The 26,293-nt window shown below is 45.5% G+C and overlaps 1 protein-coding gene across 1 annotated transcript; it reads right to left on the bottom strand.

The window, feature by feature from the left end:
* Positions 1-1,394: 1,394 nt before the first annotated feature.
* On the bottom strand, positions 1,395-26,293 carry SLC75A1 (solute carrier family 75 member 1). The gene is made up of 12 exons (XM_075709531.1): positions 26,111-26,293; positions 24,257-24,353; positions 19,435-19,538; positions 18,299-18,457; positions 16,296-16,484; positions 9,883-9,991; positions 8,734-8,845; positions 7,260-7,368; positions 6,385-6,475; positions 4,559-4,606; positions 2,863-2,952; positions 1,395-1,561 (listed from the first exon to the last, which is right to left on the bottom strand). The coding sequence occupies exons 1-12, from the start codon at positions 26,279-26,281 to the stop codon at positions 1,455-1,457; spliced, it is 1,386 nt and encodes a 461-aa protein (XP_075565646.1). The 5' UTR covers positions 26,282-26,293; the 3' UTR covers positions 1,395-1,454.

The following is a 26,293-nucleotide window of genomic DNA, read 5'->3' as shown; positions in this document are numbered from 1 at the left end:
GGGGCCCTGGCCAGGTGGGGACGGGCAGGGGGGCAGGGGGGCCGGAGCGGGAGCAGCGGGAGACCCGAACGGCCGCCTTTGGTCGGGGCTGCATGGCGCGAATGGCTTTCAGCTTGTACTTTAACCTGTATGTCCTCTGTACACTAGGAAGCGTACACTACTTATTTTGCTAAATTGTGTTTTATTGCAGGGTCGTAATTAAATGACTAATGGCTCTATGTTTCAGTTCTTTAACGGAGTCCCTCCATTTATCTTGACCACATATGCAATGACTCTTAATTTCTAATTTTGTAGTTTGTTCTTTTAATTCTTTGTATTACAATATGAAATGTAGTCACGTATGGTATGGTTACACACTTTGGGGCAGAACGAAGCCCTGTATTTTTCTTTCTTTCTTGTATCATTAAGTTCTACTCACAAATAAAACTCTTAAAAAAAAAAAGAAATTGATGCTCTGCTTTCAAAACTTGGACAGTTTTATTCTGCAGCTGTCGCCTGTGGAATTTAATTTGCTCCATCTTCTTTTAATGATTAATGAGTGCTTTAACATATTCTCAGGAAATACTCAAATTGGCTGTTGCAGGGCTTCCTGCCCCAAGCTGGGGCCCTTCCCCAGCCCTCGGGGCCGCCTTCGGCAGTCGGGGCGCAGTTCTGGCCCCCGCTTCGGCTGCGCCAAACAGCGAAGTTTGGTTGAGAGTAACATCTTCCGGGTAACTAACTGACTAGACAAGTGCACAATGTAACAGTTTATTTGTAATGCAAAAAGAACATCAAAAAACATTGCACAGTATTAGAAATATAAAACATCCCTCAAAATTTAATTGTATATTAAAAGCAGTCCGCCTGTGCCAAAGCACGGGTCAGGCTGAGGAAGCCTGCAGCATGCTGCTCACTTGTTTTCGACGGTCACGTTTTAAGACGGTGGGTGCAGCTTTTGCCAGGTCCACTGGGCCTCTGTGGCGGTCTCGTGACAGGGGTACGGCAGCTCCCCCCTGCAGCTGCTCTCTGCCGGCCAGAGCCCGGCCACAGCATCCTCTGCGCCCAGGCCTCGGGGGCGGCTTTGGTCCAGCTCGTGCTGGTGGCCCAGGGAGAGCAGCAGAGGAGAGCTCCGTGCGCTCGATGTGAGCTGGGATTGCGGTGTGCCGTGTTGCTGTCACACCCGGCTCTGCTGGTCTGATGATCTTAATGCTTTACTCAACTGTTCTGTGGGTTTTTTTATTTTTTTTTTTTTCTCTATTTGCAAACTAGCCGAGCTGGCTGGGAGGCCGTCTTACACATAGCCGCTTGTGGAGGGCCCTAAGAGACCTGAAGCCTGGTGTTGCTGCAGAGGGTCATCACATAGCCCTGGCTGGAAGATCAAAATCATCCTCCTCTTGTTGTGAGCAGCAGTCAGGTGCCGAGAGTCAGGGCTCGTAGGGGTCCTTGGGAGCTGGTGATAGTTCTGCGGTTGCCTCCTACTCCTCCTTTGTCTGCTGTTTTACAGAACCAAGTACAATGAAGGGGATGAGGAAGAAAGCTCCACAGACAGTGAAGCAAACCTCTGCCCCTGCCAGCCAGTAAACTGCAAAGGAAAGGAGGGTTAGCGCGTTAGTACACTTGGCCTGGGGGCTGCCTAAATGGGCCTTCAACGCTGCTGCTCTCCACAACCTCCTGATACCATGGGAGACGACAGAACTACTGAACCTTTCACTGCACAGCCTTGCTGGCGCACAAGCTATAAAGAGGAGGTAGCTCATACCAATGCTGGTTCTTTTCCAGGGAAACAGCATGTTAAAAGTGGTTATTTTAAACAGGATCCTTTTGTTCTTGCCAGTATGGAAATAGGGACATTCCCATTTGCATTCAGCTTTAGCCACAAGGCAACTGTTTAACTCTCTGCCCCAGCACCTCCACCACGGCAGCTCCTGGCGCTGCCTGTGCTGCTCCTGCAGCTCTCCCACTGTTGGTATTGGCCTCCTTACGTGAAACGCTCGAGAAGCCAAGGCCTAGGAAGCAGGTGAAGCTTTGCTCAAACTTGATCATCTTTATCTTTGCTCAAACCTGATCAAACTTATCTTTGCTCAAACTTGATCTTAGGGCCAAGGTCAAGCTCTGACGTGCTGCGTGGCTGCTTCCCCTTACTCTGTCCCTTTACCCTGCAATGGCTTGGGGGAACTGAACCCCGCACAGGGGTGCCTGTGCTCCTTGGGCACGGTCCGAGCTCAGCCAGGGCCACCAGGCACTGTGCGCTGAACCTCCCTGAGCCCCGGGGCATTGCTGGGGCATGGGCTCCAGGTCACAGACACGTTCGGCGCTGAACACCTCTTTGTTGCACACGCTGGACCCTCCCTACGTCACTTGCATCATCTCAGGATGGAGCTGCACGGGCTGTGGGGAACCAGTTACTGCATCACAGGAGACCTCAGTTTCACTGCCTCCTGCTCACCCCATGCCAGGGTGGCCCCTCAGCAGGCACGGTCACGTGTTAAAATGGCTAAAAATAAGCCCGGCAGGGGCAGGGGTTCCTGCCTCCTGGCAGCCTCCAGCTCCCCCTGCACGCTGGTGCTCCTCTGCCCACACAGCTGCACACAGGGCCCGGTTAGGTTGATGCTGTTGCTGGAATTTATTTAAAGAGTCAGACAATACCTGCTGTCTAGTTTAGCTCTGCTGGTATGAACTTTTTGAACTCATCCATGAGGCTTTCATTGTTGCTCACAAGGCCCATGTCCCACCCTGGTGCAGCTCTCGGGTACCTATGTCTGCAGAGACAACTTTATGGCTCTGAGAGGTGTTGCGCTTCCCCCTCAGAGCCGCCCGGGCGGCGGGGCCCGGAGCGACGCCGCACGCTGGCAGCGGCAGGACGGAGCACGAGGCCGCGCTCACCTGTAGCTGACAGGATCGGTCCCAGGGCTCTGGCGAGGGCGCCCAGGCTCCGCAGGATCCCCATCACGCGTCCCTTCTGGCTGGCAGAGCCTGTGCGAGCAGAGAGCGTGAACTCAGCGCGGAGGCTGTGCCTGGGGCAGGGAACGCGTGCAGGGCCGGGCACGGCGGTAGCTCCTGGAGCCTTGTTCCTCGGAGGTACTGCCCACATGCAGCTCCCCCCCTTTCATTTCACACTTGCTGCCCAAGCTGCTTTTATTGCCCCACCACCAAGATCAACGTGATTGCTTCACTGAAAAAACACCAGGGCTTGACAAGAGTGCTTGTCCATGGAGAACTTGTGGTGCAACCCCTGCCTCCCCTCCAAAAAAAAACCCAACACAAAAAAGCACTTTACATTGAACACAAGACTTACTGAGGAGGCACAGGTGTATAATAAACACAGAAGCACGAATGCAAGCTAAATAAAAGCAACGTAAAAGTGACAATGAGTAAAGCCTTACTTTCTCACCTCAGCAAGCACTGTAGTGCTGGAACCCACTGAACCAAAGCTAAAGCAAGAGCTGTGTCATCCACAGATGGCAACACAGCTACACCCGCTTTACAAGGTTACGTAGCAACCGGTGCCACAAATCCGGAAGGTTTTAGAAGGTTCCTTAGAACATCTTTTCTAAGGAATCAGGAAGAAATTATTTTATTGCTGGCAGTGATGGCTGGTGTTTCTTTCAGAGAACCCAGGCCATTCCCTGCTCTGTGCTGTTTGTGGCCTTTGCCCACAATATTAATTCTTTGCCCATTCTTCCTCATCTTAATCATAACCAGAAATAAGGTTGCTTCAAGTCTCCCAATTACACTGGAACAATTTGATTACAAAATTAAAGCGTGACACTGATGGTTAGCTCAGTTGGTTAGAGTGCGGTGCTAATAATGCCAAGGTCACGGGTTCAATCCCTGCTCACTGCAGGGGGGGTTGGGCTCGATGATCTCTCAAGGTCCCTTCCAACCCAAAGCATTCTATGATTCTATGGTCGCTCTGAACAGATCATTGCTGTTCGTTAGCTCTGAAACTATCCATTATGGAGTGCTGACAGTTTTCAGAAACAGGTACAAGTCAGTTTGGGGTTTTCCCTATGCTCCCTTGTGGGCTTTCTGCATGTCCCAGGGTCAGGATATTGTCTCCCTATCCCCAGCAGCCCCACTCAGCTTCCCGCCTGTGAAGGATGTTCCCAGAAGGGAAGGGGCTGAAGGCTGCAGCCCCTCCGGCGTAACACAGCCGGTTGCCTCCCCGCAGCAAAGCACAGGGTGCTCCCTGGGTAACTACAGTTGTGGCTCGCTGGCTGTACTGAAAAGGGGCAGCATACAAGCGGCAGGGAGGGGCTCTTTTCTAGGCTTTAGCCTCGCTCCTGCAGGGGTGGTTATCGCTTCAGGGTTACATACGTACAACCTGGAGTAGCAGTTTGCTGTGAACTCAGCATTTCTGCTCTCCTTGCTAACGCATTTGGGGGGAAAGAGGCCTTTTATAAAGCCAAGCAGCAGCCAGAGGCACCGGTCCAGCATTCAGATCCGAGGTGGACCTACGCCACGAGTGTTCCTGTTGATGCATCGCTAAACTTGAGGTCAGTTCTGTATTTGAGCCAAGTCTATACAAAGGTCAATGATGTGGCCAAGGGCTGCCGCTCAAAGCAGGAAAGACACTCACCATAGCCTGACACCACTGCTGACAAACACGGGATAACAATGGCTGCAGCTGGAAAAATCCACAAGAGAGACTGTCAGTGAACAGCAGAGAGCTCAAAACAGTTACAAGAGCAATAGTGAAAAACACATGGCCCAAACTCATTACTGCTGCAGAGAAATACGCTGAGCTCTGGGGCACTGTACCAACAACGAAACATCGGGTTTAATCCAGTTCAATAACAAGAACACCCCCTTCAAAGCCAACCGGCACGAAGACCCCAGAGCCATGAGTGCTCCGAGCAGATGTTTCACATCAGCGTGTCTCATTCTGTGAGCCCACAGGAAGGGGGTGGATAGGTCAGATCAGCTAATTGGTAGTTTTCCAAATCGCTGTGGTCTCGTCAGGTGGAGCAGGGAAAGGGACTCGCCCGTATTTCAAATGGACAATGAGGTGGCTGTACACAGGCTCACACTGTCCCCAGGCATACGGCTTTACCCTACTCATGGATGAAAGAGGCAGCTATGTTCTGTCTTGGGAAATAAGACAGTCAAGTCCAAGGAGAAAGGGTTACAAAATTTTTGGACTCGAAAGCCAAGAGCTGGTCAGCAATCGCTGCCCTCTTACTGAAATAGGGGCCTTTTCTGCCAAGAAGGAAGTGCTCTAAGCATACAAAGTGGAATCTTTTCTGGGAAGGAAAGAGCAACTGGAGAGCAGGAATGACAGACATGTTGCCTTAACTGCAGGCGCCCCAACTCCTGAGGAAGAGAGGGGGGAAAAAGAGGCCCCTCCAGGGGCATTTCTAGCTGGCTTAACTGGGGAAGAGATGGGGTCTTCTACCCAGGTATGGAGCCTCGGAAGACAAGGCTCCTAACTTAGAAGCACAGTTAGACAAAATGAATACCTCCTCTCGGCCCTCCTCACCAAGCGGGCTTCCAAAAGCAAGCTAATCTGTAGATAAGATGTAGATTTTGAAACTTGTCAAACACAGCTGTCCCTAGACAAGCGAGCTACTAAATAGATACATTTTGTGGTTTACAGTTTACTCTTAAATCAAGCTGTATCATGCGAAAGAGAAGTCTTCTACTTTCATAATTAGTCATATTTGAAGCTTCTTAACAATAGTTAGCAGCATGGGGAATATCTGAAATCTCTTTTCAGACAGGCACTTCAGTAGATGAATCCAACTTCATTCATAATTATTTCCCTGAATAACAGCTTAAATTGACAGAATATTATTTACATAAACACTCAAAACATCCTTGAAAACCATCTGCGCTTATTGAAAACAATAGGTGGAGTTTTGCTCCCTCCCTGAGCTAGCAGCCTGCAGTGCAAGAGAGCGGAGCGGTGTCCAGGCAGCGCAGCCCCGTGCCACAGCGTTCAGGGCAGCGCTGATTTACCCTCGCTCTCGCTCAGCCTGAGCGCACGCTCCCGCCTTCCGCTTTGGAGCGCGCAGGGCTCTTCAGCCTGTTGCCTAAGAGATAATGCAGCCACCACAGACATGCAAAGACATGCCGTCTTCCTTCTTTTCCTGAGCTGAGCTATTTAGTGAATATTTTGCTTCTAGGTTTGATGAGAGGGGGACAAACACCCTCAAGAGCTCCCCAGTGAGACAGGACAACAGGAGCACTGGGGATGCTTCCAAATACCACCACAGCAACTTCCTGTGATACAAACAGCATCAGAAAAAAACCCGGAGGCTATTTCTGCCATATTTTATAAACAGAAATGTCAACTTTCTATTACTTATAGTTTGAAATTGGAAGCGCGTCTTTTTTAACAGGGTGAATAAATACATGAAGAAAAATTATTTGTGCTTAGCTTTCACTGCATTTTGAATAGCTCACCAAAAGAGTACAGCAACAGTCCAACACTCAGCATGGTCACATTTGCAGCCCATCCAATTAACAAGAAAGCTGGAATCAGCAACATAAGAGCCTGCAAAGTGAATGAGTCACACGGTTACATTTAAGCATTGCTCGTTAAAGCCTAGCTCTAGGTGTCCTGCCAGTTCTCTTCCACTGATGGGACTACATTTAAGTTAGAAGCAGAAAGCCCTTTCTTCTCAAGCAGACATTTCAAATTCACCTGGATGGCCACACATCAGCGCAATTTACTTTTCTGTTCTCTCTCACTATCACATGATTGCAGGCCACATGTGGGCTGGGGTCACCTGCAACACAGGCTGTAGTCATCCCACCACCCATTTCCCACAACTGAGGAAAAACAGATTTTTGCAGTTCTCTCTCTCACATGATATAGTGGGTTTCGGTGTTTTTTTTCTCTTGTTCTGTGTTGAACTGGACAGAAATCTAGCTTTAACTCTTTATCTCCTGAGCTAGCCCAAGAGAGCAAAAAGCTTGTGCACTGCAAGAGAAATCACTGAAAGCATAATCTTCACAGCATTTTACCTAGCTTGCACAGACAGACACTCTGTTCTCATTCCCTGCTGCAGTTATATATGAAGAACTCAAAGTTTCAATAATATCGTAGCTGACATGGTGAGAAATGGATCTAATGTTCCCAAGTTTAGTTAGAGTGGTAAGTGCCCAACAACCAGGGTCTTGAGAAGTCACTTAGCTGGATTAATGAGACAGAAATTTCTTTTGATTTGACAAGTACAGTCGTCGTCTCCAGCTACCTTTCGTTGCACTTTAGATTGAAAATTAATGTACCAGATTTGTGGTGGAAAAGAAAAAAAAATTATTATTTTTTTTTTTACCCTTTTTACCGCTCTGATTTCATTTCCTGGCTTGATTCGGCGCGCATAGCCTCCCTGGATCACAGCCATTGTTATTCCAATAAAGAAAAACATCTTGCCCTGCTGCATGCTAGAAGGGAGGCAAAAACATGGATTATGGAGTCACGCACAGAGCATTCCACCCTGGGATTCACAGGTTCAGTGTAGACCCTTTCCTGAACCAGAGAAAATGCTTTTTGGTGCTTGCATGAGCAGTGCAAAGTGCTTAATATGCTGACATCAGTTTCCATGGCAGGTAGACAGCAAGAAGATAAACCTCTGAGGTCTTACACAGAGATGGGATGGCTGCTGGCAAATGCTGCAATCACTTCTAGACTGCTATGCTGTAGTTCACTTGCTTCTAGGGTGGCCCACAAAGAGTCAACACATCAACTACCCTGTGCCACATGCACAGGGGTTGTTGGTTTCCAAGGAACAAGCGTTTTACTTTCTCACAACCACTGCCACCACTCATGCAGAGTTTGATTAATGTCACCAAGGCACAACATGGGCACTGGCATGGTGGTGATCATATATTGTACCGGGAAACTTGCAACATCACTCCCTCCACCCTTAAACATTTCTTCAAATTTCCCTTTCACCTCTCTTAGTACTAAACTATGAGGCTATTCTCAACTAAAAGTTCTCACCTCCATAACAAGCTTGTTCGTCACACAGCCTGTACTGTTGGCATGAAGTTGTATATCTCACTACGTGGCTATCCTGAAAGGACTCTGCAGAAGCAAGCTTAATACACTAAAAAACCTTTCCTTGATGCACACACATTAGTTAAGCCACAAACTGTAATGAAAGGCAGGCAGGGAAAGATGAGACAAAACCCCGAGAATTACTCCAAGGGAAGGACACACATAAGGAATCAAGCTGCAAGATCATGTTCCTGGCTGGAAACCTTCCTATGAGCTGGCAGGAAAAGTATTTCAAGCTGAGCTGCTGTTAGTGGATTCTGTTCTCTTTCTTCTCTAGTGTTTGACTAAAGGAAACTAAACTCTGTGATGTAATGACTATACACCATATGCAATTCAGAACTCTGATGAGCAAATATAATCACACAGCTATCCCTCCATCCTTTGCCTCTTTTGAGCTTCAAGATTTGTCCTGATACTGAAGAACTCTTCCGGGCTAGAAAAGGTTTTATTATAATCAATACAACTAGCCCAGCCATACATATTTCAGGAGCTTAAATTTAATTTTGTGTATTGATTTCCTCTAGTTATTAGAAGTTGTAGATTCAATGAGTATTTCCTTTCATGATAAACAGTGTACCTGTATTTTCATAAATTCTTCCCACAAGCCCAAGTATCACTGAATGCAGTGGTTGCTTTTTTTACTAACCTTATAAAGCCTCTGTTGAAAATAAATGAAGAGACATTAAATCAAGATTTTGGAAAATATCATAGACAAAATATACAACATTTATCTTCTAAGTGTGCTATACCTGCTGAACTGGAATCTCTGGTGAGTGAGAAAACTCAGTGTATACTCCAAGCCAGAAAACAGGAAGAGGTACAGGAAGTAAGCCAGGCCCAAGATTTTGAGATTCTGAAGATCTAAACAAACAAAAAACAAACAAAAAAACACCAAGGGGGGGGGGGGGGGGGGAAGAGAGAGAGAGAAATACGGTGGTGTTTTTCAAGCATAGCTTGAGAATATAACAACAATAGTAGAGCAACATTTATCAACTGTACAGGGGAAAGTTTTCACCTCAGATGCTCATTTTAAATATCCATACAAGACATGCCACAAAATGACTTCTGCCCATTACCTCCCTCCTTATGAGGGGAGGAGAGCCAAAAAGACTAATCTCTCTCTGGGTCACCGTGGTTTCACTCACCCAATCCAGCCCCTCTGCCTCACATTGACACCCCCACCTATACAGGGATTTAGTTCTTTATTTTTAATCAATACCCGCATTCCACCTAATACCTTGATGCCACTCTCAGGATGATACTGGCTAAAGCACAGCATCCCTTTTCTAAGCTACAAGTAGTCTGTGACAGATTACCTTACTTGTTTTTCTACCAATGCAGGGTTTAACCAGTTTTCTCCAAAGTGGCAAACATTACTTTATTCCTGATGCAGCAGCAAGGAGGACTGAATAATAAGCTGGTGTACCTGGCAAACATTGATTTATTTTCTAGAGCTTAAATAATTTCATATAGAGAAATGGCCAGCTCAAATCCTACACCTCCAAGTCCTGAATTGAGAAATAAAGTTCCAGTCTGAAGTTTCCTGGTTTGCAGCTTGGATAAGCAAACTCGTAACTCCCTTACTCATGCCTTCATCTCTCTTTTTAAATCACTTCACTTACTGCAGCCTACCCCATGCTGCAGCCAGTGCCTGAAGAAAAAGCAAGTAGCAAGTCAGAAATCTTCAAAACCCTACTCTCTAAAACCTTTTTTTGGGAATAACAGGACCATCAGCCAAGGGAACTTGCACTTCCCTGTTCATAAGTTAGTGAGGTGGGTTTTAAATGAGTGAACAGAGTGCTGCTTCTGAAATGGTTTGAGTAAAGTTTTCACTTAGAAACCACCGCCACATACAAAAAGACATACAATATTAATATAAAAAGCCAGCTAACACTTACTCTCCTCTGAAGGGGATTCCTTTCCTCGGGTGACTGCAGAGAACTGAAATAAAGCCAAAGGACTGAGCAAGTCAACTGCTGCCCGAAATCCAGATGTCACAGAAGAGACCTGATCAGAGAAAGAGGGAGGTTTATTTTAAAACCTGATGTAGTAACTACTGCAAGGAATTGACAGCAACAGTCAAATGTGCTTCTACACCTACACAAATTATCTGAGATGAAACAAGGCAACTGACATTGGTGTTTGAGTGACCCCCAATAACATCCCAGACTTTCTGATCACAGAACTGGCTCCAGCACTATGACTAGAAGGTAGAGCACTGATAGCAGCTTTCACTGAAGACAGAAAACATTCTTCCCTGGGTTCTCAAAAAGTGGAAGAGGCTCATTCTCCACAGCTTTGAAAGTGGCTTTATTTGGTTCATTTTTTGCATCACCCCTCATGTCCAATGAACATTTACTGGGAAAATAATGGCACATCTGCCTGCAAGCTTACAGGAAGATGTGGATTTGCTTGTGTGCTACAGGTCCGAGAACAGTATGTGTAGCACATCAAACAATGCTCTGTTTTGATACTGGTTGTTCTTTTAGCCAGCCAGTGACACCTCCTGGGGAAGAAAAGGAAAATATAATTTTTAGAGATTCCTTGGAGAGATTTTAGAGAGATTTCTAGAGACATTCTGCCCAGCCACATTGTGTGGCTTTTTGAAAAGGAAAATTTGTTCTGTAGCACTTCTGGTCCTTGTACTCTGTACATCTCAACCTAATTACGCATCTAGTGGCACTCTCCTTGCTCCTTATCAACAGGAGCTTAGGAGATGCTTATTCTTTCATCTGTAGGGAATTTAATTTTTTGATTTGTTTATTTTTTATTCTAAGGTAGAGAGAATGGAAGAAAATACTGAAGAAGAAATAATGCCTAAATTCTTAAGGAAACAATTCCTTTTAAAGTAGGAGAATTTAGACTGCCACTTTACATGACAATCACAGGAAGAGATAAGACAGTGTCCTGGTTTCGGCTGGGATAGAGTTAATTTTCTTCCTAGCAGCAGGCATAGTGCTGTGTTTTGGATTTAGTAGGAGAAGAATGTTGATAACATGCTGATGTTTTTAGTTGTTGCTGAGTACTGCTTATGCTAGTCAAGGACTTTTTCAGCTTCCCATGCTCTGCCAGGCGCACAAGAAACTGGGAGGGGGCACAGCCAGAATAGTTGATCCAAACTGCCCAAAGGGCTATTCCATACCATATGACGTCATGCTCAGTATATAAACTGGGGGGGGTTGGCCGGGGAGCAGCGATCGCTGCTCGGGAACTGTCTGGGTATCGGTCGGCGGGTGGTGAGCAATTGCATTGTGCATCACTTGCTTCGTGTATCATTACTATTATTACCATTATTATACTGTTACTATTAGCATTACTATTTTACTTTATTTCAATTATTAAACTGTTCTTATCTCAACCCAGGAGTGTTTCTCACTCTTACTCCTCCGATTCTCTCCCCCATCCCATCGGGGTAGGGGGAGTGAGCGAGCGGCTGCGTGGTACTGAGTTGCTGGCTGGGGCTAAACCACGACAGACAGACTCGAGAATCCTGAATAATCACACTTAGTATTTCACATCTTCAAAGCGCTGCACAGATTTTATCTGATGAGCTTCCTTCTCTTCCCAGATAGGGAGGAACAGAGGGAGCTATTACCCTCTTGAGGGCAGAGATTAAAGGTCAAATTATCAGTGGAACTTAATCTCAGTGTATGACCTGAGGACTCATATGGACTGGATTTAATAAAGCTGTAAACAAATCAACCTTCAATATGGTATTAACATGACCCCTGTCTTGTTTTGATAGTCAGACCTTCAGAGTATCCAACAGCAGAGCTCTGGGGCCCATTAGTCTCACAACAGCAACCAGTTCAATATACCAGGCTGGTTTTATATAAAGCCATAAAGCTGCTGATCCACACAGAACAAACTGGGATATTTATCTCCCCTTCCACTACATGTACTGCAGAGAGTAAACAGACACTCCCAAGGAGAAGTTTCCTCATGCTTTTAAAAGGTCTGTAAGAGGATTTCCTGAAGCTGGCTTGTAGCAATCCTCAGTTCCTGCATTTGTTGGCATGATGGTGTTTGTACTACAGCAGAGAATCTGTAACAAGCAACTCTCTTCAAGCATGTTTGCCAGTAATAAAAAACCCTGAAGTTTGTACCTGTTTTGAAGTATTATCCATGTCAGACAGGGTGCCAAGCTGCTCTGTACTGCAAGGCTGATTTCAGTTTGTTCTGGAGGGTATATCTTATATACGCATATGTTTAAAATCTTAAGTGTTTCATGAAATATACATATGTATTAGATTTTTTTTAATATACGTGTATGCATGTAAATTTCTTTTAATTTCTCCTATCTTTGCCCTAGAAGCAGTAGTCTAGAAGTGACTTCATCCACTGATCGATAAAGAAAACGTTGTCCTAAAACTGACAAAAGTGTTTCATCACCCCCAAATAACAAAGTACACACTGCCAATTTCAGTCAATTTCATCAGCGTCGAGCTTAGATTCTTCACAGGTTCAAAATCTGCAACATCTCATTTGTATTTAGTTTCTATGCTTATGATTTATTACTCCAAAATTGCGTAATTTTACTTCATGATCACTCCAAAAGTCACCTTGAATGGCAGTCATTTTTCACAGTGTCTTTGTTTACTCTCTAATGCAGAGAGACTAAGTAACACGTCTTGAAGGCACAGAGTCAGTCCAAATCAGGAATGCAGCCTGGGCCTTCCAAGCTCCAGCCTTACCCTTCAAATCAGACACTGTCTAGCATGCATAGAGCAAAAACCTTGTTTTTCCATAAGTCTGCTAGTGATGCTGCATAGCCCTACACACAGTCCTTACATGATTAGCTGGACACCAGAAAAAAAAACAGTCATAAGACCCTCCCTCCAGCTAGGCAGCCCTGACCATGACTATAGCTTAGCTGAAAATTAACTCAAAAGGTCTTAAAGGGGACAGATTCCACTAGAGACCTTTCTGTTCCTCCCTCTCCCAAGCAGGTCACAGCAGGAGCTGTTTTGGCCACCTCACATAAAGATCAGTGTCTCTGACAGTGAAAGGTACAGTTCTGTGGTCAATCTTTGCCTGATAAACTTGTGGAACAGTTGGAAATCTGGATGAGGGGATTGAGTGTGCCCTCAACAAGTTTGCAGATGACACCAAACTGGGTGGGAGTGTTGATCTGCTCAAGGGTAGGATGGCCCTGCAGAGGGACCTGGACAGGCTGGATCGATGGGCTGAGGCCAGCTGTATGAGGTTTAACAAGGCCAAGTGCTAGGTCCTGCACTTGGGTCACAACAACCCCATGCAACGCTACAGGCTTGGGGAAGAGTGGCTGGAAAGCTGCCTGGCTGAAAAGGACCTGGGGGTGTTGGTAGACAGCCGGCTGAACATGAGCCAGCAGTGTGCCCAGGTGGCCAAGAAGGCCAACAGCACCCTGGCCTGTATCAGGAATAGTGTGGCCAGCAGGAGCAGGGAGGTGATTGTCCCCCTGTACTCGGCGCTGGTGAGGCCGCACCTGGAATACTGTGTCCAGTTTTGGGCCCCTCAATACAAGAAAGACATTGAGGTGCTGGAGTGTGTTCAGAGAAGGGCAACAAGGCTGGTGAAGGGTCTGGAGCACAGGCCTTATGAGGAGCGGCTGAGGGAACTGGGGTTGTTTAGCCTGGAGAAGAGGAGGCTGAGAGGAGACCTTATCGCTCTCTACAACTACCTGAAAGGAGGTTGTAGCGAGGTGGGTGTTAGTGTCTTCTGCCAAGGAGCCAGTGATAGGACAAGAGGAAATGGGCTCACGCTGTGCCAGGGGAGGTTTAGATTGGATATTAGGAAAAATTTCTTCACGGAAAGGGTAGTCAAGCATTGGAACAGGCTGCCCAGAGAGGTCGGGGAGTCACCATCCTTGGAAGTGTTCAAAAAACAGGTAGATGTGGCCCTTGGGGACATGGTTTAGTGGGCATGGTGGTGTTGGGTTGATGATTGGAATGATGATCTTAGAGGACCTTTCCAATCTTAATGATTCCTAGATTTTACTTTCATTATAAATGATCCAGCCACCAAGCCATGAGGCGTGGTGTTGCTACTTTACCCTTAATTGTTTTAGTGGTGGACTTGGTAGTGTTAGGTTAATGGTTGGACTGGATGATCTTAAAGGTCTTTTCCAACCTAAATGATTCTATGATTCTATGAAAAAAGGGAAGAAGGATAGCCAAAATTCTGTTCTCCTTGGATGAAAACTCATCCTTGTTCCCCCTGTCCCCCTCCACCTTCCCCTTTCTACAAGTTAATTCCAACATGAATTAATGTGAAATACTTTTATCTTCTCTCCTGTGAAAAGAGGACTGACAGAGAAACAAGAGTATGATAAGAACACAGAATATTTCAAGGAAACAGATGTCTGACCCCACTGGCACATCCTCCTACCGGTTATCATTTCCCCTCTTTTTACAGCTTTGTCCTTCCAACACGTCCATTCCTATAATTCGGGAGCACCTGCTGCAGCTCAGCCCAGCCAAGTTCCAGAAAGGAACAGCCAACATACCTGCCTTTCCTCTGTCATCCAGGGGCCAAGAAAACTCCTCTCTTCCCACTCAGAAAGTGGGAGGAATTACCCAAGAGAAGATCAAAGCTGCTAAATAAGTGGAATTACAAATACCCTGGAACACATAAATCACATGGGGCTGTGGCCCAGACGCTGGCTGAAAGGAGACAGCGCAAAAGCACTAACACTGATACCGATCACAAGAAGCTCCCATGCCAGACAAACCACTATCTCATCAGCAAACACCCTGTGTACTTTGCATGACTGGGACCTGACCCTGAGATGCACCTATTAATCCACCTCATGCAATACCTGCTGCTGCAGAGACAGAGCCCCAAAGAGCAGGGGCAGGGGATTCATTTTCTTATTAAAATTCAGTCATGTTGGCTAACACAGACTAGCTTATCAGAAGAACTCTCAAAAGGATAATAAAAGGCGGGGGGGGGGAAGGGAGGCACGGCAGGACATTCGGTCATCATACAGTCCTAAAAGGCTCTGAAGCCATTTATCCCTCTACAGCAAAGGTGGAATTGTTTATAGAATACACATTTGCTCCACAGCACTTCCCTGCGTCAACGTGTTGCCACCACCTCAGAGTGGCAGCTCTAACCAAGAACAGGATTTGATCTGGAATGTTTAGAAACAGCCAAACAGGAAAGGGGAACAGATGACACATGGAAGAGCTATTAACAAAAAATAAAACAGCTGTAGTGCTTGGGAAGATAATGTGAGCAACCAATTTCACATGGGACACAACCTGCTGGGAAACACTCAGGGAAGGTCTCAAGTTTTGCCCTGACATAAGCATTGCAGACAAAAGTTTCCTGAACTGGGGGAGGGCCTGTGCATGACGTAGATGGTATAGAATAAGGGGTGGATACTGTCCTGGTTTCGGTTGGAATAGAGTTAATTTTCTTCCTAGTAGCAGGCATAGTGCTGTGTTTTGGATTTAGTATGAGAAGAATGCTGATAACACACTGATGTTTTAGTTGTTGCTAAGTACTGCTTATGCTAGTCAAGGACTTTTCAGCTTCCCATGCTCTGCTGACTGAATTCTCAGTGTCAAATGGGTCTGGCCATCCAGAAACCAAGCACGCTTCAACAGCCATGTGCTGCTTAGAAACAAGGGACGATAGGAAAGATCCAATACAGCTGAAGGCTTCAAATCGAGTGTTTCACCCAGATACCTAGGGCTGAATTCAATCTCTCCTACACTGCCAAAGGAGACTGTTCCAAGAGACTTTTAATCAGGTGTATCTTGGACAGTGTCTGATCACACAAAAATAAATCACAATGTTAATAAACGTTTGGCCCCACAAATCCAAACAGTCACTGAATTTTAGCACATGTAGATATTTTGTATCTGTGGAAGACAGCACAGCTCAGAGATAAGAGTAATTTGCTACTTGAATGTTCAAAATAAGCAAAGACAAGATAATAGTTAAGATCTCTGATGCATTTACTTTTATGATTAGCTGAAATTCATCCCCAGGGAGTCATTGTGATCATAGTTTAAAATTCACCCTCTTCCTCCTAGGCTCCCACTAGTTTTTGAGAAATATAAACCTAACACACCAAACCCAGCAATTAAGCAGACGTGTTAGCTATAAAGAATTTCTCATATTACACTGGGCTAGGAGATGGGACCATCGTGCAACCACTTTGACACCAGCCTGAATAATAATATTAAATCCTAGTCCCAGGAATGAGCTAAAATCCTGAGATACTGGCTCAGCCCCGTCTTCATTGCTTACAGTACTTCAACAGTTCTCAAACCCTGTTTTTTGCAAGAAACACAGATCTTCAGATTGGTAGTCCATTTACCCGTTTTTCTTTGGGAAGTGTCTCCGGAAGTAGGAAGAAGATGAAAATTAAATCAGCCACAGCAAACGTGAGTGCTAACAATGCCGAACGAAGATAGAAGACTTCTCCTTTCTCTGTCTCCATGGCTAGGTAAGCTCCGATCATGGGACCCAGGGTAAAACCAAGGGAGAAAGCAACGCCAATCATTGCCTGCAGTGATACAATCAGCACAGACATGTAGCTTTAGACACCAGTTTGTTCAGGCAGCTCAGTTCTAAAACAATTTGGATTTCCTGGCATTTACTTTAAAGAAATGCAACCAGATACAGAACATAACCACCCTGAGAATGTAGGGAGTGTACAGCAACGACCATTAAGTATGAAAAAACTGTTATTTCCAAACAACTGATTCTCTTTTCTTCTAGTCAGGAAAGTGGCAGCAACAAACTGCAACGTGGTTATGAGTGAAAAAAAGTTGGGAACGGAAATGATTCTCACCTCAGGGACTGCTCAGCCAGCAGATCCTTCAGCCACAGGATAAACTCATGTAGTGTAAAACTGGAGAAGGGAGGACAGCACCATGGTCGGAATTCATAATGAAGTCTATAGCTTCTAAAACGCTTTGGCAATTTCTGTATTTAGGAATTTATGTCTCATAGAGCAAACGGGCTGAGAGGCTTCCCAGAACAGCCTGAATTTAGTGCAAGTACTAAAGAGGATTTATGAAACCAGCACAGAGGAAAAGAGGCAGAATCTGTACACACTGGATGGGAGCTTAAAAGAGCGCTGATTTGAGTCATCAGCCTCAGTGAGATTGCTTAAGAATACAGCAGTGCAGTATCTGGCTCATTTTCTTTAAGAGACATTCAAAGATGTATACTCGCATATGCAGCACCCAAACATGCATCATCCCAGGACACAAGCTTCCTGCTTTCCTGAATCTATTTAATTATATCTATAGTACTAAACTAAACAAGGCCATTGCACACTGAGGTGTCACCTCACAGTCTCCAGTGTTGTTTCAGCCTGCCCAGCTAGCACTCTCCCAGGCAATGCCCCCTCACAGTCTGGGAACAGCATCAGTCAGGTGCTATTCTCTTCCCAGAAAGCAGAATGAATATGCCTACTCTGCTCTGAAAAAGAAGAGGTTACAGCCATATGGATGTGAGCCATGCTGTACTAAGTGACTTGCTCTCAGGCCCTAAAAATAGGCCTTGACCCGTTTTATTTGCTAGTGCTGTACGGCTATCCTTCTCCATAAATAAAAATATACTTTGACTCACCAGGACTATAATAAATTGCTTGGAAAAGTCATTAGCTATCACTGTGAAATCTAAAGCTTTCCCCTCCCAAGAAGCAGCTGTCCTGCACAGTGGCTTGTAACAATCTGTTAAGAGAAGTTTGGGCCCCCAAGGTTTTTATAAGATAAAAGATCTAACTGGTAATTCGCAGGCAAAGTTCAGCCTGCAGGGTGTTTCCATCTGGTCCACTGCCTTCCGGAAGAGGACAGGGCAGCTGTTCATATTACTTGCTACTCAGTCAGCCAAATGCCACATCCTTTACCCGCTGAGCTCAGATCCTGAAGCCAGCGCAGCATCCAAGGACATCAGGAGGCATGCTGTGCTGTGCAGTGCTGCTGCACTTCCACAGTTTGGGAAGGTGAGAAAAATGGATTGTCCTGTAACTGGCTTCCAGCTACCAAAATTGGGCCACAAGACCTTTTGATTTCTCAGCTATTATAATGAGGATTACAGTTAGCAGGATTAACAGTTACAACACTTCCACAGATAGTTTTTCCACCTCTAGGGCACCTGCGCTTCAGTTGTAGGTAAAAGTGATTGACAAGTAAAGTCTGAGAGCTCACCAGCAAAATGATCTGGCACCTTTTCAGAAGTGAGGTTATACATAAAGTCATGTTTTCACTTGATCAATGACTACACACCTGAGTAAGACATTCTGAGCACCTGAAATCAATTAAAAGTTACCCAGCAAACCCAAACATATACCCCACAGGTGTAACTCACCATGCCCTTGCTCCGTGCCTTTGGAGAGTGCAAGTCAGCAATTATAGCTGTGGAGAGGCTGACATTCCCTTTGCTTATTCCACCTACGATCCTGGAGAGGAGAAAAATGCCAAAAGTCCTAGAGGCAGCCCATAGCACGTATGATGTTATCAAACCCATCTGCAGAAGCAAGAAAGAGTTCTTTATAAAGCAGAGCAAAGTTGGTATCGTTTCTGCATATTTCCCAGCTAAACATTTAAATTTTTTGTTTGTTTGTTTTCAACAGCTGCTCCAAAACCCATGTAACAGAAATGTCTGAATATACTGATACTGCACTATGTCCTGGACAGTGATATAGAAGAAGTAGAAACAAATCCACACAAACTTCATAGAAATGTGAGATTACTAATAAAATTAGAAGAGCAAAGAAAGTTCAGAGGGAGCTACATCAGTCCTGGGCACAAAACCACTTTTGTACATCCCACTCCACTTGTGTCCAACTTAAAGAGAATTCTGATTTCAAAATAAGAAGAATTCACAGTTCTAGCTCTTAAAATTCATAATCAATCATAAGCACACGTTTGTTTAATTCACCCTCCACAAGCATACAGGATACAGGGATTTGTATATCATTTGCTGCCAAGTTCCTCCATGTATGTATGCACTTGCTCTGCACTGCTTCTGTAATTAGAACCCCATACCAGCAACAGGGAAAACATTTTGGAGAATGTTCATAAGAAACACATCTTACACTGCTCTATAGCACTTCCTAACCAACACTCCCCAGGCTCTGTGAAATAGGTCATGAAGTGATCAGCCCTCATTAGTCACTTGGGGAACTAAAATATACAGGGATTAAGGCTAATATTTGTAAACAGAGCAACTGAAGTCATACTCCTGTACACAGGGGACAGGCATTTTGGAAAATCCCAGCAGCAGATAGGTATTTGTGTGCCTCCTATGTACAATTCTGGATCTGGGAAGCTCAGCTTAAGTACTTGCATTTGGAAGTGTGGCCAAGTGACTTGGCAAGAAACAACCAACAACCATCAGACCTAAAATGTTCCATTTCCCAATCCTTTGTGCTAACCACAAGACCATAGGGCCCTCAACTGTGTATTGAGATGGCACGACTGAAATCAGCATGAGACACATACCACTGTCATCAAGATGACAGGTCTTCTGCCCAAGCAGTCCGACACAGCACCAGTGAGGGGAGAGGAGAAAAACTGTAGGATGGAAAAGATTGAGCCAATCAGACCTAAAGGAAAAAAAAAAAAAAAAAAATTATACATTAGACTTGCTGCCTTCATCTTAAATACAAAGACAGCCAGCCTGTTCCAGACCTATCACTCCATTACATCCTTTAAGAGGACGCAATTAGATGTAAACCAACAGCAATAAAGAACAGCTTTGTCTCTGAAACTAGGCCACCCTCAAAACATTGATCTTGCATTGTTATTTAACTGAGGTGGCAAATAGAGACAGACCAGAGTAACAGGCATAAACTGGATGATTCACCGTTTACTTCACTGGTGAGAAGGGGGTTGAAACTCACTGGTTATAATGGAATGCTAATTCTCCAATGCCTGCCCAACTGACTACATAAATTTTCTGTTCTTAAAGCAGAGATAACACAGCTTTAACAGTCACAGTTCTTGTAAGACTTTTTTGATTGTTTGAACCTGGTTCTGTCACGCTTAATTAGCTTTTCTTTCCTTCTTATCATGGAAAGAAAGGCATAAGCACTGCTGTTAGTGAGGCACCCTAAGAGGTAGGAGTGATTCCAGCAGACTCCAAGAGCCTTTTGAAATCTGCCTCCATCTTCTGTGATCTTTAATTCCTCTTTTCTCTTGCCATTTCTAGCTTCACACACTTATTAATTTGCACTACACTCTCAACAAGCAGGCAAAAAACTGCCTTACTGTCACAGTTTGTCTCTAAAGGAGAAACTGGGTTATACATCTCAGATCATTCAGCTATCAAAGCTTTAAAAGGCAGAGGAGAGAGAGACCAGAAGTTCTGCTCCCATAAACTTTGAGGGAGGCAGAATACTGATACTGAACACCCCGTGGAGAACAGCTAGCTGCCTATGACAGCTCAAAAGCCCAAAAAACTGTGTAAAAAATCACAGAATCACAGAATAGTTTGGGTTGGAAGGGACCTTTAAAGATCATCTAGTCCAACCCCCCTCCAATGAGCATGGACATATTCAACATCGGGTTGCTCAGAGCCCCATCCAACCTGACCTTGAACGTTTCCAGGGATGGGGCCTCCACCACCTCTCTGGGCAACCTGTTCCTGCGTTTTCCCATCCTCATTAAAAAAAAATTTCTTCCTTATATCTAGTCTGAATCAACCCTCCTTTAATTTAAAGCCATTGCCCCTTGTCCTATCACTACAGGCCTTGGTAAAAAGTCTGTCCCCATCTTTCTTACAAGCCCCCTTCAAGTATTGAAAGGCCGCAATGAGGTCTCCTCGCAGCCTTCTCTTCTCCAGGGTGAACAACCCCAATTCTCTCAGGCTGGCCTCATAGCAGAGGTGCTCCATCTCTCTGATCATTTTTGTGGCTCTCCTCTGGACCCGCTCCAACAGACCCATGTCTTTCCTGTACTGAGGACCACAGAGCTGGACGCAGTACTGCAGGTGGGGTCTCACCAGAGCAGAACAGAGGGGCAGAATCACCTCCCTTGACCTGCTGGCCACAATCTTATAGATCGGTACACTGGCAATTTATGTTAATGAGAGACAAGTTTTCCTCCTTTTATTTCTAGCACTGTAAAAACAGCCAGACACGCCAAACACTTCATAGCCAGGGAGCAGCAAAAGTAGGGCTGTTCCACAGAGGGGAACAAGCCAGGAGCTGATGGTGACCACAACACTGGCAGTGCCCATACCAACTAAGGCACAGTCCTACACAATCTGGATGGGTTGGGCAGAGCAGGGTGCCGCTAGCAGGGTCCATTGAGAGTCCCAGACAAGGCAAGGGTTATACATCAGGTCCATCCGGGGAGTCCAGTCAGGACCAACAGGAGACAGGCTCAGAGAAAGGAGTGGAAACAAGACTATGATGTAGGTCCATTCAGGAGACAAGACACCTGCAACGTAGGTCCAAGGTCCATCCAAGAGACAGAGCCAGAGACAGCCCTAGAGACAAGCCTATACTATACAACCTATGCTATAGCTCAGGCAAGGCCCAGGCCTGACCTGAAATACAGCTCCTGAATCACTGGGCAGAAAGTGTGTGGGTGAAGGTCGGTCACTGCAACTAAGTATTGGTGCCCTCAGGGCCTTGACAAGGGCAGGGAAGGTTTCTTCCCTGAAGAGGTTGCAGTCTAAGCAAAGATGAAAGAGAACAGAATATATCCTACACTGGGAGAAGCAACAGGATGATCTTGCAAGTATCCTTTCAATCCTATGCTCCTTGTTGCAGATAAAGGCAATGAAGAAATGGAGGCCACAGGAAGACTGCAGTGGCCTCTGCTTAACATCACAAGTATAATGAACCTTCCCACTATAACCATTTAAGGTGCAATCAGACAAGATGGATTGAGACAGGAGCTGACTACAACTAAGACAGCTTGGTCAAGTCTCCAGTGAGCTAATTCAACTCAATCTGGCAGAAGACTAATCCAGAAAAAAAGAAAAGGAAAAAAAAAGTTTTCTGCTAGTTTAGCAAACTAGATGGCTCATTAAGGAAAGCTGTCATCAAGGACAGCAGAAGAGATGTAGTCAAATGTGACAGGTATCAGGTTAATTCAGCCACCTTCTCTGCACCCTCACTGCCTGTTTCTGTCAGGTAATCAGTGAACATTCCCATCACTACTCAATACTGCTTCTAAATACTTTTCTCTCAATACTTTTCTCAGAGAGAGAACAGCAAGGGATACCAGCTTCCTTTCTGAGACAAACAGCGTCTATTTTATTTGCGTGTTCCCAGCTGGAAGCTATATTTTCTTCAAAGGGCAAAAGAGTCAGTTGGACTCCTCTGGAAGGAGCAGGGAGGTTTCTCCTTCCCCTTGAAAGCAACTGAACCAAGTCAAGGGTTACAGCACTCCCAAGAGTACAGGACACAGCAGGTAAAAGGAAAGGCAACAAGTTGGACACAACTGTGAGCTCCCAGCCCCTGATTTAAACAGAGTCTGAGACAGAAGGAACAAGGAGGAGGCATGCAGTCAGGCCTTAGAGGAGACAGAAAGCAGTTTCTGAGGGATTAAAGAAAACTGTTTCCTACCATTCAAAGCCAGTAATCTGACTGAAAGGAGCACAGAAACAAAAACATGCCTGCAAGGACACTATGGGAAAGAGGAAAATTGTTTATAAACTTTCTAATGTCTGTTAAACCCCCAAAACCTATTTTAAATAGTAACAATACATTCACATTTATATTACAATAAAGTTTTGCTTTTTTTAATTTAAAAGCTTTTTGCTTATCCTGGGGGAGGCCTCAGCTCACTAAAAGGAGAGGGTTTAGACATTTCCAATTAAAATTAACCCAGACATCCTCGCATCTTCATACTCTGAAATTCCAGTTTCCTCACAACTCTCTAGATCACAAGGAGCCAAAAGAGCCTCTGATGTGTAACATGACATACATGCTGCTGGATTTCCTGCACTACTCCCACTGGAGCTTATCCACGCCAGAGTGTCCTAGTGACAGCAAATGCTTCTGGACCCTGCAAGTCAGCAGCTCTCCTGCTTTTAATAGGACTAATGAGATTTAGAAGCAGCGCTGCACTGTAGCTGCCCAGCAGGGAGGTGAGACTTGAACTCACAAGCTTCTAATTCCAGTGTTTCCTACTGATTGATCTCCAATCACATGCAGATCAATTGCAAAGAGAGAGTAATTTCTGTGACTGTGCAGGGTCTAGCACAGCAGGCTCCTGACCCTTAGCTGGCAGTCTGACAATACGGAACAGCAGGCCTGTGTTTCTGTAGCAATCTGTAGAACAAATTGGGCAAGATCAGAGGATAATTCAGGTTAAAAGGGACCTCTGGAAGTCACCTACTCCAACCGCTGGCTCATAGGGTCACCTACAAAGTCAGACCAGATTGTTCAGGGTTTCATCCAGTCAGGGTTTGACAGCCTCTGAGGATGGAGACTACAAAACCTCTCCGGGCAACCTGTTCCACTGGCCATCCTCACTGTGAAAAAGTTCCTCCTAATTTCCAGTCTGAACCTCCCTTGCTTCTACTTATGCCTGTTGCCTCTCCTTCTCCCACCATGTAACACAGTGAAATGCCCCACTGCCCTCTTGATACCTATGGGGAGGTTATCGGAAGGGTGCTAACAGCTCCATGCTGAACAAGCCCAGGCTCCCCAGCCCCTCTGTCTTCCTGGCCCTCTGCTGAACTTGCTGCAGTTTATGAATGTCTTTCTCGTACTGGGGCACCAAAACTGGATGCAATGCTCTAGATGTGGTCTAACAAGTGCTGAGTAGAGGGGGCAATTGCTTCCTTCAATCTACTGCCTCTGCTTCTGTTCATACAGCCCAGGTGCTGTGGGCACTTCTGCTGCCGGGGCTGGCTCATGTCAGCCTGCTGCTCATCAGGACTCCCAGGGCCTTTACAGCAGAGCTGCTCCCCACCAGTCAGTGCCCAGCCTGTATCACTGCAAGGAACAACTCCTTCCCAGTGGCAGGATTTCGCATTTGTCCATACTGAATTTCAGAAGGTTCCTGTTGGCCTGTTCCTCCTGCCTGTCTAGGTGTCTCCAAATGACAGAGATGGGGCTGTACAACTCTTCATTGCTATCAGTGTGGTGAAAACAAAACCATTTATAGCCTACTGTAAGAGACATTTTCTGTGTTATTTAAGTCTAAATCTAATAACAGGCAAGTATGCTTTTTGTATTTCTTGTATTTTCCTCATTGTTCATCATTCCTCACATCAACACCGCAAATAACTTGAAAACAACATACATTTGGGCGGGGGAGGGGGGAGAGGGTGTCTGTTAGCTTGTCTGTTTAATTTCCATACCTCCAAACAAGACACTGTTGTATTTCCGCTCTGGAGGCACCCCAACCATCACTGCAAACCAGTCCACACCACGTTGTAATGACAAATAGAATCCATCCTGCAAAACAGATAGCTGGGAAATAGAAGGAGGAAGACAGTTTCTCTGTTTTATTTTCAAAGACAGCATCAGAGCTTAGTGAACTAGAGGTAATGTTAAATGATTTCTTCCCTCCTCCTTGGGAAAATGCCCTGGGTGATCAGTTGTCATAGGCAAAAAATAGCTTAAATTGTGAATGCTAACAGGCAGCAGATAATTGGGTGTATGTGTTTGGGTGGGGGAATGTCTGAATTCAAACTTCTTTAAAGCACCAGGCCTGATACTTGCTAAAAGCTGAACTAAACAAAAGTGGCACATCCTGAATCCTTCAATTAATAAAGCAACATGAGATACACTCTATCCCTCTGCACACACACTATTTAGACTGGGAGAACCAGGGGCTTGTAGGTCCAGAAAGAAGAGGTAGTGTGAAAAACAATGGTTCCTGAAAAGAGAAGGAGGACTTGAATAGAAGAAGGGGGCCCTGAAAAGGCGATGAAGATCTCAGCTACAAGAAATACACTGGAAGCAGGGGAAGATCCTGGAGATCAGAGCCCATGGTTAGGCTCAGAGATAGGGTTGTAAGACAGACAAAGGCTACAGCTGCAGTGGGAGTGGGGTTAGAAAGGGTCTGTGAGATAGAGGTGTGGGCTGCAAAAATAATTCTCCCCTGACAACGTCTTCATCTTGTCCAGTAACACCTGAGAATGATAACTGCGAGCAGCTGCACAGCAGGGAACCAAAACAACTTTCTGCCCTGCGTTCCCAGACCAGCAGCCAGCTCCTTGGTAAGAACGGAAGTTGAGATCTAGTGAACATGATGCTGGGGGTGGGAGCAAGAGCGTGTGTGAAGTACTCAAGTGGGGTAAAAGCTCTTATCTCTTTGGTTCTTAGACAAACCCCAGTATGCAGATCCATTATGGATTGTCATTTAGTCTGTCTCACCATTGACATCAGTGTAAGCCACAAATGCACTGACAATTACAAGGACTAGCCCCTAAGAAATACCTGAATTTTCCCCAAAAGAGATCCCCCATTTTAATGAAAAAACAAGAGAGAAGTGTCTTATGCAGGTTCACAAACAAATTCAGTCCATGAACCATTTCAATGTGCTGGATACTTTTATGTACCTGGCACTGGTGGGGCCACACCTCGAGTGCTATGTTCAGTTTTGGGCCCCTCAATACAAGAAAGACATTGAGGTGCTGGAGCGTGTCCAGAGAAGGGCAACGAAGCTGGTGATGGGTCTGGAGCACAGGCCTTATGAGGAGCGGCTGAGGGAACTGGGGTTGTTTAGCCTGGAGAAGGGGAGGCTGAGGGGAGACCTTATCGCTCTCTACAACTACCTGAAAGGAGGTTGTAGTGAGGTGGGTGTCAGTCGCTTTTCCCAAGTAACAAGCGATGGGACGAGAGGAAATAGCTTCAAGTTGCACCAGGGGAGGTTTAGATTGATAGTAGGAAAAATTTCTTCACCAAAAGGGTTGACAAGCATTGGAACAGGCTGCCCAGGGAAGTGGTTGAGTTCCCATCCCTGGAGGTATTTAAAAGACATGTAGATGTGGTGCTTAGGGGCATGGTTTAGTGGTGGACTTGGCAGTGTTAGGTTAATGGTTGGACTTGATGATCTTAAAGGTCTTTTCCAACGTAAACAATTCTATGATTCCATGACTCTCCCTACAGCTATTTGGCTTGCCCCAAGGCAAGGGATTTTCCTTCCATCCTTCCCTAAAGATCTCACACCTAATATTTTCAACAGGCTGACTTTCGCTATTGCTTACCTCAGTCTGGCTGTAATAATCAAGGATGGAAGGAAACAGTGGCAAGATGAGAGCGAATCCCAACAAGTCGATGAAGAGTGCCAGGAAGACAATTGTAATAATACGACTGCAGTTCTGTTCTTGCTTGTCATTGATGGAGCGGCTGCTGGTTTCGCTCTCTCCTAGGGCCATGTTCCCAGGTGC

Source organism: Pelecanus crispus, chromosome 4 (assembly GCF_030463565.1).
Source record: "Pelecanus crispus isolate bPelCri1 chromosome 4, bPelCri1.pri, whole genome shotgun sequence".
In the NCBI taxonomy this organism is placed as follows: domain Eukaryota; kingdom Metazoa; phylum Chordata; class Aves; order Pelecaniformes; family Pelecanidae; genus Pelecanus; species Pelecanus crispus.
Note: the sequence above shows the minus strand (reverse complement) of the source record. Positions and strands in the feature narration are given on the sequence as shown.